This window comes from Silene latifolia, chromosome 8, assembly GCF_048544455.1.
Source record: "Silene latifolia isolate original U9 population chromosome 8, ASM4854445v1, whole genome shotgun sequence".
Classification (NCBI taxonomy): Eukaryota; Viridiplantae; Streptophyta; class Magnoliopsida; order Caryophyllales; family Caryophyllaceae; genus Silene; species Silene latifolia.
Window position 1 is genome coordinate 17,713,169 of NC_133533.1, and position 13,936 is coordinate 17,727,104.

General features: G+C 40.0%; 1 protein-coding gene and 1 non-coding gene across 7 annotated transcripts in view; both read left to right on the top strand.

Annotated features, from left to right (window-relative positions):
* The first annotated feature begins 2,033 nt into the window (after positions 1-2,033).
* LOC141597814 (small nucleolar RNA R71) lies at positions 2,034-2,140 on the top strand. The gene has a single exon (XR_012523028.1). It is a non-coding gene; the product is annotated as a small nucleolar RNA R71 (small nucleolar RNA).
* A 4,776-nt stretch (positions 2,141-6,916) lies between these two features.
* Positions 6,917-13,936, top strand: part of LOC141596512 (uncharacterized) — a 29,974-nt gene continuing 22,954 nt past the window's right edge. For 2 of the 6 annotated variants that reach the window (XM_074416702.1, XM_074416704.1), the window contains exons 1-4: positions 6,919-7,073; positions 7,766-7,844; positions 9,640-9,691; positions 10,669-10,722. In XM_074416702.1, the coding sequence (XP_074272803.1) occupies positions 6,968-7,073; positions 7,766-7,844; positions 9,640-9,691; positions 10,669-10,722 (291 nt within the window). In that variant the 5' untranslated portion in view covers positions 6,919-6,967. Of the gene's footprint in view, positions 7,074-7,765; positions 7,845-9,639; positions 9,692-10,525; positions 10,547-10,668; positions 10,723-13,936 lie in introns of all 6 variants that reach the window. The other 4 variants (XM_074416705.1, XM_074416706.1, XM_074416703.1 and 1 more) reach the window with 4 other exon arrangements.

Sequence of the window (13,936 nt, forward strand, 5' to 3'; positions counted from 1 at the left end):
CTTTTTACCATCTCCTCTCAAGCTCTCAAATTCTTTGTCCGGGTCTTCTTCAATTGTTGCTTCCATGGCCAAAGCATACTCCCGGTGCTCTTTGCAATCTTTTACCTTGCCCTAAGGAATCCTTTCAAACCCTTGTCTTCATCAAATTTCTTCATATAAACCCATTCCTCTACCATGTCAATCATGTAACAAGACTTTTCTTTCGAAGGCTCTTTCATAGCCTTGTGCAAGGAGAATTCTACCTTTTCTTCACCCACTTGAAGAGAAAGCTTCCCATTCTTCACATCGATCATAGCACCCCCCGTAGCAAGGCAAGGGCGCCCCAATATGATGGGAATATTTGAGTCCTCGGGGATATCCATTATATAAAAGTCACATGGGAATGCAAAATTACCCACTTTGAGCGGGACATCCTCCACCAGACCGATTGGGTATCTTACCGACCTATCCGCAAGTTGGAGAGAAACCCTTGTTGGTGAAAGTTCATAACCCTTCAAATTCTTGAAAATTTTGAGGGGCAAAAGACTAATGCTTGCCCCCAAATCACACAAGGCTCTCTCAATATGCACGGTCCCAATTTTGCAAGGTAAGGAAAAACTCCCCGGGTCTTCAAGCTTTTGAGGAGCCTCATTCATAAGAATTGCGCTACATTCCTTGGATAAGTTCACCATAGTTGTTGGACTCAAGGAATTTTTGTTTGAAATTAGCTCCTTCAAGAATTTTCCATAGCTTGGTATCTCCTTGACGGCATCAATGAAGGGCATGGTGATGTTGATTCCCTTCATCATGTCCATGAACTTTCCATATTTTTGTTCAAGTTTTGCTCTTGCTAACCTTTGGGGAAAGGAATTGGTGGCACATAAGTCCTCACAACTTGTTGTTTTGGCTCCTCAACAATTTTTGTTGGTTCATCAATCACCTTTGGAGTCTCCACAACAATTTCCACAAGTTCATCTTCAACCCCTTTTTCTTCAACTCCCTTAGGAGGTTCAACCACAATTTGAGGTTCAACCACATCACCCGGTCTACTACTCTTCCTCTTCTTGACAAATGCTTTGTCTTCCAAATCTCTACCACTCCTTAAGTGGATAGCATTTACGGTTTTCGGATTCTCCTCGGTTTTACCCGGAAAGTTTCCATAAGAGGCTTGTAGTTGGCTCATTTGGGAAGCCAATTGGGAGATTTGATTGTCCGCCATCCGTTGAGAAGCTTGCATTTGGGTTCTAAGTTGGTTAATGGATGAGGTTGTCTCTTCTTGTTTTTGAGTGGAATGGTTGTTGAATTGTGTTTGAGAACTCATTAATTGCTCTATCATGAGCTCCACATTTGACTTTGGTTGGGTGGATTGTTGAAATGGTTGGGAGTTTTGTTGGAAAGGTGGGTTGCTTGGTGGATTGAGTGGTTGAAATTATTGTCTTGGTTGGAAGGTTCTTCCTTGGAAGCCCGGTGGACCTTGGTTGAATGTTGTGTTTGGTTTTTGAGCTTGAAAGTTTTGTGTGAATTGTGGTTTTTGTTGGAAGGTGGGATTTTGGACATTTTGTGAACCATAGGAGAAGTTTGGGTGGGCTCTCATTCCGGGATGATATTGGTTGTTGTTAAATGCTTGCTTAGCCGGACTAGACTCCCATATTCCGTTCACTTGCTCCATGCAATTGCCCTCTCCTACCATCAAAGGACACTCATTTGGTGGATGTCCTTGGTCTCCACAAATCTTACAACTATAAACTTGGTTCCTCATAGAAGAAGAGTTGCTAGATGTGTTGCTTGAACTCATCAAAGCAACTTGTTGCTTGATCTCTTCAATTTACCCTTTAACTTCAACATTATTGGCCGATTCAACCGTTGACTTTCCTTTCCTCTTGTGCCTACCATTGTTCCAATGAAAGGTACGAGAAGCCATCTCTTCAATAAGCTCTTTGGCCATCTTGTGATCTATTTTATCCAACGCCCCCTTTCCCAAGCCGGAATCTAGGTTCATCTTCATTTCATTGTTCAACCCTTCATAAAAATTGTTGATTAGCTCATCATCCCCAATCCCTTGGTGAGGACATAGCCTTTGAAGACCCTTGTACCTCTCCCATGCTTCGTAAAGAGTCTCATCTTCTTATTGGATGAAGCCTTGGAGCTCACTTTTGATTCTTGCGGTTCGTTGTGGTGGGAAATATTTGTTTAAGAAAGCTTTGGAGACGTCTTCCCAAGTCCGAAGAGAGTCAGGTTCACAACTTTTAAGCCACTCCTTGGCACTTCCCCTCAAGGAGTAAGGGAAAAGCCTAAGGCGTACGACATCCTACGACACTCCGTTAGCTTTGAACATGTCACAACTATCCAAGAACTCGTTGAGATGTTCGTTGGGGTTTTCGGTGGCTCCCCCACCGAACTGATTCCCTTGGACAAGTTGTAGCAATGTGGCTTTCACATCAAAGTTGTTGGCTTGAATAGGTGGCTTGACGATATTCGGATTCACCACCTTTTTTGGAGCCAAGTTATCTCGCATAGGCACCGTGGCCATTGTCACTTCTTTTTCCGGAGTTGCAAAGGGATTCTCAAAAGTTTCAAAGGTACTTGGTTCTTCTCGAAAGTCTTCCACTACTAAATTTTCTTCGGAAGTTGGTGTTTCTATAAGCCCTCTTCTATGGAGTGAATTTATTCAACTTGCGGTAGCTTCAATCTCGTGGTCAATCGGTAAGTTGGTTGGCATCTTCGATTTCTCCTACTCATGCAAAAAGTCCTACACACTCAAGAGAAGGATTAGTAACACAAAAGACTTAGTCTATACTAGAATAAAAACAATTAATATCTAGCCGAACTCCCCGGCAACGACGCCAAAAACTTGATGGTTATCAAATAGTACCTCGCAAGTTCACGATTTATCGTTGTGCAAAATAGAGGGTCGATCCCACAAGGAGTCAAGAAGATTACTAATTGTTCTAATCCTATCGTTTAGCTAAGTCGGAAATAAAGGATGAATTCGTTATACTAAGACTACCTAAGACAAAATGAAATTCAAACTAAACAAGAATTAGGTAAATGAGCAAGAGGAAATGATAAGTTGTAAATCAAATGATTTAAAGGCCTAAGACTCGGTTCTCCCTTAAACAATTCATAACTTCACACCATTAAATCTCTAGGCTAATCATAAGGGTAACTAGGTGGGGAGGAGATGACTCTAATTCGCCTGAGACCCCCCCTCTCGGGTTCGAAACAGGACACTATCATTACCCACCAACCCCCCTCTCGGGTTCGAAGGTTGGAATCCCTAACTCAACGCTCAACAACCCCAAAAACGTGCACTTTCTCAAGGAGGTCAAGAAATCGGTCAAGGTCATTCAATACTCATCGTAATCCGGGTCATCCCACTCCTCCTCTCGGAGGTTGATTTCAAACGCTATCTTAGAGGTACTCTCCCTTGGTTCTCCATTTCGGTCTCAACCTAGGTTAGCAATAGGGTCAAACTCCGGGTATCCAACTTACAACCTAACCAACTCTCGTTGATGGACAAGGGTCACAAATTGACACTACCCAAAATCAACCCATAAACCAAATCATTCCTCTAAACTTCCCTCACCAATCTCCCCAAATAATTAGCCTTTATGAGATTCAATTAGTGAAGTTACTCATGTCGGGTCAAACCGGGTCCTAGTGGAAGACTACTCACTAATCATGTTTCTAAAAGCAAGAGAAGCAACAAAGATGGTTTCTTTAAGCATAAACATGGTGGGAGAATAAATTCTACTACTAATCATGGAACAAATCAACAATAATTATGAAGAAAGATAATTAAGTCTAATAATGATGAGGATTGAACTAAAAGACACAACCTTTAACACAAGTAACTCAAAGATACAATCTTTAACACAAGGAAATCAAAGACTCAATCTTTGGGTATAAATAACAAAGATGAACAAAGGAAAGATGAACAAGAGAAATAATAACAACAATCAAACAACTAGATTGGATTCCTAACATAAACAATCAAACAAAACTTGAAAGAAAAGCAAATATAAACAAATGAAATTAGGGAAAGAAATAATACCAACTCAATAGCAAGAAAGGAATTTGGATTGAAAAATAAGGAAGGAGGAACCTTCAATCTTCTTACAACCCAATTTCTACTACTAAGTATGATGTAACAATTGAAGAACTTGTTCTAATTAGGGAAAGATTAGCAAAGTAATTAACAAGATTCAAACTTGGAAAGGGAAATTAATTTAGATCTGGGGTTGTGTGTACAAATGGTTAAGGGAAGGGGTATATATAGTTTGCACCAAGATTAGGGTAGGATTTGTAAATGGGCTTGAAAATGCGGGTGTGCGTTCCCAGCCGGTCAACCGGCTGCCGGCCTTATGACCGGCTGAGAAGTTCCTGGAAGTTGAATTAATTTTTGACATCATCAGGTAGCTACGGCCGGGCAACCGGCTGGGAGCACGTTGACTTCCTCTTGACTTCCTGGCTTCATGGGGACTCCCGGCCGGTCAACCGGCTGCCGGCCTTCTGACCGGCTGGGAAGTTCCTGTAACATCCATGGCATTTCTTGCTCATTGTTCTCCCAGCCGGGTAGCCAGCTGTCGGGCTACCGGCTGGGAATTCCCATTGCCTAGTGTTGCTTGAATTGTATACATTTGGCGTTCCCAGCCGGCTGACCGGCTGCCGGCCTACCGGCTGGGAATACTTCTCAGTTCATTTTCTCCTTCTTCCATACTTAGCTTAGTCAACCCGTCTTTCTCGCCCCATTTCTCCCGTATCCGCCTCAATTCCTGTAAGGGAGCTACAATGTCATAGTAACGGGGATTGGGACACGAAATGCACGAGAAGACGTATAAAACCGACTCGAATGAGTCGGTTAGTATGAAAATAAAGGGGAAAAAGGGTGCAAAAGAGTCATATATCATCCGTCTTTGTCACACAAAACCGACCCACAAGCTCTTCTTCATCGTTTCCAAGCTTCATCTTCAATATTTGGATCCAAGTTCCGCCAACATTACAACTTCAAGAATTGTACCATTATAATTCATTAAGAACCGCCTTTGTCACTTGAACTTCACTAATTCGACCCTCTTAATACATACTAAAACCGTCTCATCAGTTTTCATTTGAACAACTATGACGGGGGGCTTTGGGGCAATGCCCGGGAAACTTTGACGGGTTTAATAGGCACAATAGACATTAAGTATGTCGGAATTTGTGAAAAGTTACAACTCTTCACAAATACATCCCCCTATACCTTTTAATATCTATATAAATAGAATGGATTGAAGATGTTTGAAATATAGAAAAAGAATCTCATCTTCTGCATCATAGAACGATCTAACAATCTACACACAATACTTCTGAATTACTTCTTTGATTTTTGGTCTGTGCTCGAAATCAGAGGGACACCGTCTTATCTCAATAGACAATTCGGTTTAACTTGGGCACAAATAAGAGTCGAATTATTCTATTAGGAAAACGGAGTCGATTCGGTGCGGTGTTATTATTGTTAATTCCAGTTCGTGAAAATCAATTTCCTAACACCCACTACCCCAAATTTTCGAAAAATGCTTATAATAATTATCGATTTTTGCTACTCAAGAATTCTTAATACGAAATCAAGTATATATAAAACTACATGAGAGCATATACAATCGAGAGGAAGTAACATCCTTTTAGCACTCTCTTTCATCTAAGAGGAGGTTCTCTCTATTGTGGACAATGCATAGAACATCCTCTTAAAAGGAGGATGTTCTCCACTTCCTCTAAAATTAGAGGAAGTGGAACATTGGCCCTTGGGTCAACTAGCCAATTATATTTTTTCATTTTTAATATTTACATTTTATTTTTTCCTTTTAATAGAAGTTAAAATATAATTAAAATGGTAGATGATAGATAAGAGGATCCTCTCTATTATGAACAAAAATATATAAAAAGAGGATGAAGATAGTGGAAATGATTGTGAGTCATAGAAAAAATAATGATGTGTTAAAAATTGAGAGGTTCACCCTGGATATACGCCTTGTCACTTTCGACTCTGACACTAAGAAGTCGTGACTTGTGCAGTCAATAAAGACACCAGAGTTTTAGTTCGAGTGAGCCCCTTAGTTTTTGGGAATTTGTCCTTTAATTTGGATGAACTTTTATGGTAAGCGAGGGAAACGAGGGCACGTCACATTTTCCCTAGTTTAGACAACACAATTGATTACCGCAAATTATTATTTCATAGGGATTGTTTTCCGTCTGAAATAAGATGGATAAAATATTGTCACTTTTAAGAAAATGTAACTATTTAATTCACAAAATGTTATAACTAGAGATGTCATTTTTTGCCCTGAAAATGATGTAAAAAATAATGGTAACTGTTATCAGAAATTAACAATATTTTATTGTAAAATGACAACATGTTATCCGTCTTATTTCAGACGAAAACAACTGTCCGAAGCAAGACGCACTCATTGATTAGAGGTATTTTGTTCTTCTTTCCTAGGTCAAATTAAACAAAAAGTCTTGCATGCTTAAGACGATCCATTTTATCTATAAAACGAATATAAATATTAGCCCATGGTGATAATAGGAATAAAATTTGTGGCATTTTGTAGGCAACCATGTTATTTGGTACGTATCTGTTTAATCCTTCTTAAGATTTAAAACGGATGTCTTAAAAAAGAATTTGTGCAAATTAAAAGGATGATTCAGAGCAAAACAAAATTCCAAGAATTATTAGACAAAAACAAGGAATGTAATGATTAAAATCCTGCATGTAATATCATTATTAAAAGGATAATAATAGGACGGTTATCGGGTGGCGTCGAAATTAACACCCTCTCACATGCATTTATTATTGTAGGGGTTTTCACTTATTGCATATAGAGGATGACACCGAGATTGGATGTCACACGATAACGCCAACTCATTCACCTTATTAAAATATTTCACTATAAATGAGACGAGCCAAGGGACAAGCTTTAAACGATTGAAATAATAATTGAGTATAGTGATGATGGCGTATCTTGTTCAAACAATTGCCACCAAGTTCATCTTCCTTATCCTCATTTTCTCCCTCACCAAAGCTGCAATCTCTCTTCCTTTCGTTGTCTTCCTTGGTAACTACTCTTTCATTTTTTTTTTTTATGTTTTTCGAGTTGAGATCATTTGTCCCATCTTATGTCTTACACTCTAACTACCTTAATCTTGTGAGAAATCAAATCACACTCAAAATATAAAAATATTATAATTTGTATCAAAGTGATTATGTGTTATAATGATTTCCTCGTGTCAAGACAACCACCCCACCCCAATTAGCATTCGTCTAAGTAGTAAATCATGCTGTGGGAGTACCATACAAATGTTGATGGGAATACAGTTTTTTTTTTTTTTCACCAGGGATTTATAGATTAGACATGGTTTTAACTACTCCCTCCGTACCACACCAAATGTAACGTAGGGAAAATTGGAGTATTTAAGAAAAAGTTGAAAAAGTAAGGGTAAAGAGGGAAAAAATAGGTGTGGTATGTAATTGTGGGTTTAATTGTGGGTTGATAGGTGGGGTATGTAATGGCATTTTGTGTAAATATCAAATGAGTATAAGGATAACTTGGTAATATTGTGGGCCAAATAAGGAATGTTACCTTTGATGTGGTACGTCCGTTTATAATAAGTGTTACCTTTGGTCTGGTACGGAGGGAGTATTTAAGTATGCATAGACTATAGAATAAAACGGACTTACAACAAGAGATAGAAAAAGACCGTAAAGACTTGTTGAGTTGATGTAATTTGAATATCGTTTTAATTATAGGGATTGGTGAAACATGCCAGAGTATGGAAGAATTCATCCAGATTCTAGAGAAAGATTCAGGCAATCATGGACATTGCATGTAAAGTTTTTGATTCTTGGCTTTTTTGTTTTTTATAAAATATAAGAAAATTAGATTAATCCTCTAAGATAAGACCAACCTATTTCATCCTATCGGATGATAGAGGTGCGTTGAAGCCATCGGCTTTCAAACCATCTCAAAAGAATTGGACAAGAATGTCAAACTGAGGCCATAAAGTCGGCAACTTTATTAGCCTATGCAAACAATGTTTAACTATTACTTCATCGAAAAAACTAAGATCTAAATTCACATCTTTGATAATACTCAAAACTTCCCACGAAATTTGTTAAGTATTTCGAATAGAGTTAACAACACAAACATTATCTCCTTCGAATAATCAGCTTTGAAATTTCTAATATTTAGCTGCTAGTACGTCTTATTTTAATGAAAGAGCTTCTGCAACAAGAATGCTATTAAAACCCAGTCCGTCTTGCTTAAGACCGTCACTATCCGTCTTAAGCTTAAGACGGATAGTGGCCTCTCACACAAATGCAAGTCGGAGGCAAGTGGGTATATCCATTTCCCATCTACTTGCCTCCCACTTGCATTTGTGTGAGAGGCCACTGTCCGTTTTAAGCTTAAGATGGATAGTGACGGTCTGAAACAAGAATTTGTGATTAAAACCACATGCCTTAGCTCCTAACAAGATTACCTTGCCATTATGGTCTCGTATGTAGTAACCCAAAGAAGCTTTATTGTTAACTAACTTAGATCCATCGAAATTTAATTTAGAAAGTCATTTGGAGGTTTATCCCAAATAATTTCTTCATTATCTTTCACATGATTTGTAACCGACATTCCTATGGATTATTGAGATCTTCAAACTTAGTCTCATTCCAAGTTTCAATACCATTCTTACATAAAAGAGTAAGCTTACTAACATTCACATTAACATTATTAAAGATAAAGTCATTTCGAAAAAACCAAGCATTCCACCAAATAAAAAATTATTTCAATGAAATTAGTTCTTAAAAAGAAGTCTTTTAACGCGTTGAATTTTACTACAAAGTTTTGAATTTTACTACAAAGTTTTGACTTGAAACGACAATACCTGTTGCAGAAAAGTCACTAAATCTGGACATACCAATATCTTCAATAATTGAAGCAATGAAAGAGCATTTGAAAAAGAAATTATCTAAATCCTCATTATGATAATTACACAAAAACACAATGTGTTGGACATCAATATGATTCTAATAAGTCTAGTAATCCATCAATACAAGCTTTCCAGAGAAAAAGCTTTAACTTTGGAGAAATATTTAATTTCCAAATCTAGTGAAACTCACACTTTGTAAGATTATGATTATATGTTAATTTTCTTTTTATCAATTATAGTAGAATAAATTTATATGTTAATTTTCTTTTTTATCAATTAAGTTTTCGATTCTTGTTGGTTGTTCATTGATAGAATAAATTTATAAGTTAATTTTATTTTTATCAATTGTAGTTTATGTTAATTGATCTCATGTATGAATGTAACACCTCAAACCTCTTTAAGGATTAAAATACTCACTTATAATTTAATTGCAAAATTTTTATATCCCCAAATGATTAAGCCTTCTGTAAAATGGTTTTACAATATTACATTGTAAAATCATTTAACGAAAGACCTTAAGACCTTTATTGTGAAAAGTGGTGATCGGTGAAAGTTATATTAAGTGAGGGTTTTTAAAGTAAACAATCACTTAATTTTATAATAATGTTTAGGTAAAACGGTCATATATAAAATTGTTGCAAATGATTTAACAGTTTAATCTCGTATCAATAATCTAGTAATCAAATAATTCATGTACAGAATGTTGGGAGATAACGTGGAAGTCTCGGTATTAGTTCCCATTATGGACCAGGTATGGACAAGTGCGGATTAGTTTTCCCATTTTGTGTCTTTTGTTTTATACTCCTTTATCTCTTTTGTTTGTGTACATTTGCTTAAAATACACTTAATTGTGACGGAGAGAACGCCTTGTTATCTTTTACATTCTTACATTATTACCCTCGATCATAAAATTGTGTAAATCACATTAAGTGATGATGAAAGGATAAAAAAATTAATAATTCATAGATTATACAACCAGTTGTATATGTTGTACGGTGTAGAATTTGAGCTTTGTGATAAAGTATTCGAGCTTTATGTTAAATAATATGAGCTTTAGTAGAAAATACTGAACTCATCCATTTAGACATTAAAAACATGAATTTTGAATTATCTCAAAAAAAATATATATAAGCTCGGATTCTTATACCTTGGTTGTACAATGCTCATGGTACAACTGGATGTATAATCCTATTTGTGAAAAATTAACGGGACATAAAAATCAATGAAAATTTTATATCCCATTTTTGTATCCCATCTTGTATCCTTTTTTTTTTTGTTATCAAGATAAAAAAAAGCATGTTTGATGAATTTTTGAGATTTCACATGAACATAGTTTTGGGTAATAAAAAGAGTCTTAACTCAAAATTTTTACAACTAACATTCGTTTTTAAAAATTAATGAAAAAAATAATCCAAACTTTAATTTAACTCAAAATAAACATTTTTTTTACAACTAACGAAAGTTTTAAGAAAATGATTTAGTACCCATGCGCCGTACTAACGACCATCCTGTATAGGGCCATAGGGGATTCAGTCCATTTTAACAATAACACGCTAACAAAAGATTTTTCTTCCCATTTTTACAGGTGACATTGGCATGTCAAAAGGTTAAGAATTTTTTCCACAAAGTTATCTTGATCATTCTTCATGTTATTTGGCAAACAAATTCATAGACGACATTAACATTTTTTGATGATTTGTTTTTTTCCATCTTATCTTTTATTGTCAGGTCAAAGAGTTGGATGAGCTCAAAAACGGATACAATTTAATTGGAATATCTCAGGTTGTTAGTTGGGAATCTATAACATAATTTCCATGTTATAATTATTAATGCATGAACAAATAGAACGACCATAATCATTAAAAAAAAGGATGACCATCCGATCAAACTTAATCCCCAAAACCTAGTTACAACATGTGAATCTTTGAATATTTATATTTATTTAGATTAAGTGAACGTCGAATTTTATCCATCTATAATAAAGTGATTAAATTTGGGTCTCTTTTGTGAGAACCATCTAGAATGTACAATTAAGGTACTTATGAGATATTGAGGAGCAAACAAAAAAAATTGGTCACTATGAATATCGGTTTCATCTCGAACAAGGGTTTTGTCACAGAGCTTAAGTAATACTGATGGGGCATATTCTGCACCGCTGACCAAGTCAACATATCGAGCAAGGTCAAGGGTATCCATAGCAAAGTCAACGACTTAGACAGCCTAGCCGACACAATCCGTCGACTGTCACCTGGTCTCGGCCGGATAACTAGCACCGGGACGCATATCCGCGTACTCATATCCAAGACCCTCGGCTAGCCTCCTCAGGTCCATCGGCCGAGGGTAAAACGGTCTTTCCACCTAATGAGCCACTTGGCCACTTGGCCACTACGTGACAAAAGGTGAATGCCTATAAATACTCCTCAACCTTCATTGAGGAAAGGATCCACAAATTAACCTAAGAACCACTATTCATCTGGTAATATCTTCCTTATCTCTCTACGATACACTCTTAGCCAAGTAACAACGACTTACCTCTCTAAGTTTACTGACTTGAGCGTCGGAGTGAGTACGCTCGACCAAAGCCGAGCCCTCGCCTTGTTCATCGTTTTGGAGACCGCGGGAAGGATTCTAGCAAGGACATCATTCTACTAGCTACGAGTGGTATCAAACATCTGCTCCGGATTTACATTTAGGAACAATTGGCGCCGTCGTGGGGAGGTCGGACACTAAAAGCTAGTCACATTCATTCCCAAAACAACAAAAACAAAAACACAAGAAAAACCCACCCCAAAAGCTAAGATGTCAAAGCAACAAGTAGTCGTGACCGACGAAACCGAGCTACACCAAGATGATACATTTCACCATTCCGGGAGTAGTGCAAACCTCCACCGGCGGAATAATCCAACCGGAATTCGGAATGCCGACACACAGGACACACCGCCGCCCATCAACCAGTCACCATCATGGGACGGGTGGTTGACATAGCGAAATCGAAGACACTCCTAGACCGATTGGGAGTACACGGCTCACACAGTACGCCAACACAAGCGGCGGCCGTCCAGAGAACAGGCCCGAACGTGACTCCAAGAAACTTGAACGAGCACCGGGAGAAGCGGACCATATCAAGACGGAGGAGCCCAAGGTGGTCGTGGTAAACATAAGTCCATCTCGCACTCGGGAGGGGACAGCGTCGCCGCAACACCGACGAGGCACACCCCGGGGGAACCAGCGAAGTCCGACTCGCGAGAGTCGGAGAGGAAGTCCAAATCAAAGAAGGAGTCCTTCTCGCTACGAGGAGAGGAGCCGGACGAGAAATGCGAGGAGTCGGTCGCCGCGTGTCATCCGACACGTGGTCAAGCAACCCCTAAGCGACTATGTCCTGACATCGCCGTGCCACCAAAGTCGAAGTTGCGGCGCTCACATACAAAGGAGATAGTGACCCAACCGACCACGCCGAGGCCTTTGAGTCTCACATGTCGGTATGGGAGCGACCGATGAAGTCCGGTGCGGGTCTTCCCAACGACTCTGCATGGGATGGCTCGAGTTGGTACAAGGGGCTCCCGACGGCTCGATATATTGTTTCGCCGACCTAAAGGACGCCTTCTTAGCCCAGTATTCTTGCAACAAAAGGACGGTCGTGGAGACGTCGGACCTCCCGACTATCAAACGGGAGGAGGGCGAGTCTCTACGAAGCTACGTGAAGAGGTTCGACGGCAAGGTTCACAGATTCGGAGATCAACCCCGAACTAGCGGCTTCGACCGATGAAAGGCCTCCCGAAGGGAAATTTAAAAGACGAGCTCATCAAACACGGAGGTTTGGGGCTGAGTGCCGTCAGGAAAATGACCGATCAGGCCATCAAAGTAGAGGACTACCACAAGACCTGGGTAGGCCCCAGCGAGGCCAAGCCCTCAGAGAGGAAAAGCCGCCGGGATGACAGTCCAGATGAGAGACGCCGCGACACTAACAGGTCGCGAAATGATAAGAAAGGCACCGTGGCGACAATAGGTCACGGTCCGATAAACCCACCAGGAAACAGAACTTGACGGGCGCCGGGGGGAGTTCAGCACCATACTACCGAAAGCGACAATGATCACCCCCCCGGTTGTATCCGCGAAGTCTTCGCCCGAGCAGAGCGAAGGTCAGAAGTGGGAAAGGCCCCCTAAGCCAAGGGGCGACGGCGACACCAGCCAATATTGCGCGTACCACGGCTCCACCGGCCACTTAACAAACGATTGTCGACATCTGAAAGATGCCATTGAGGAACTGATCCGAAAGGGGAGCCTAGGCAGATATATCGCCGGAGGCGGAAGAACGGATGCCGGCGGATCGAATAGGAAACCCGTTTTAGAACGGAAAGGAGTAATTAATGTCGTCATCGGGGGCAACGTGAACGGCGAGTCCACTCGTGGGTACAAGCGGCACCTGAATGAGCTATATCAGGCCATCAATTTTGTGCCCAACCTAGCAACCCCCGCTTCCAACATCCCCGATTTGACCATCGGAAAGAAGGACTACGAAGGAGTCGTCGCTCCTCACAGCGACCCACTTACAGTCCACCTAGACATAGCCAACCACTTGGTGAAGAGGTGCCTAATTGACACAAAGCGCTTACACAAATATTATGTACGGAGAATGCTTTCTTAGCCTCGTGCGAAGGTTGAAGACTTGACCCCGCACCACCCATTGTACGCCTTCTCTGGGGCGGCATGGTACCCCCTGGGGTCAATCGGGGCCCGTGATGTTCGGAGAGCGAGGTGCGCCAAGAACGTTATGTCGGAATTCGTGGTCATTGACGGCTCATCCGCCTACAACGTCCTCATAGGCCGAGACACTGAGTGCGGGCCGACGCCGTGATGTCCATCCGAGCTCGACATTGATGTATGTCTCGGACGGGGAAGCGCATAAACTCACCTCGAAGAACGAGAACGACGAGGTGGTAAATATCCAGCATCCGCCGCAGGGTGCGACCTGCAATCCTTCAAAACGGCGAAGAAA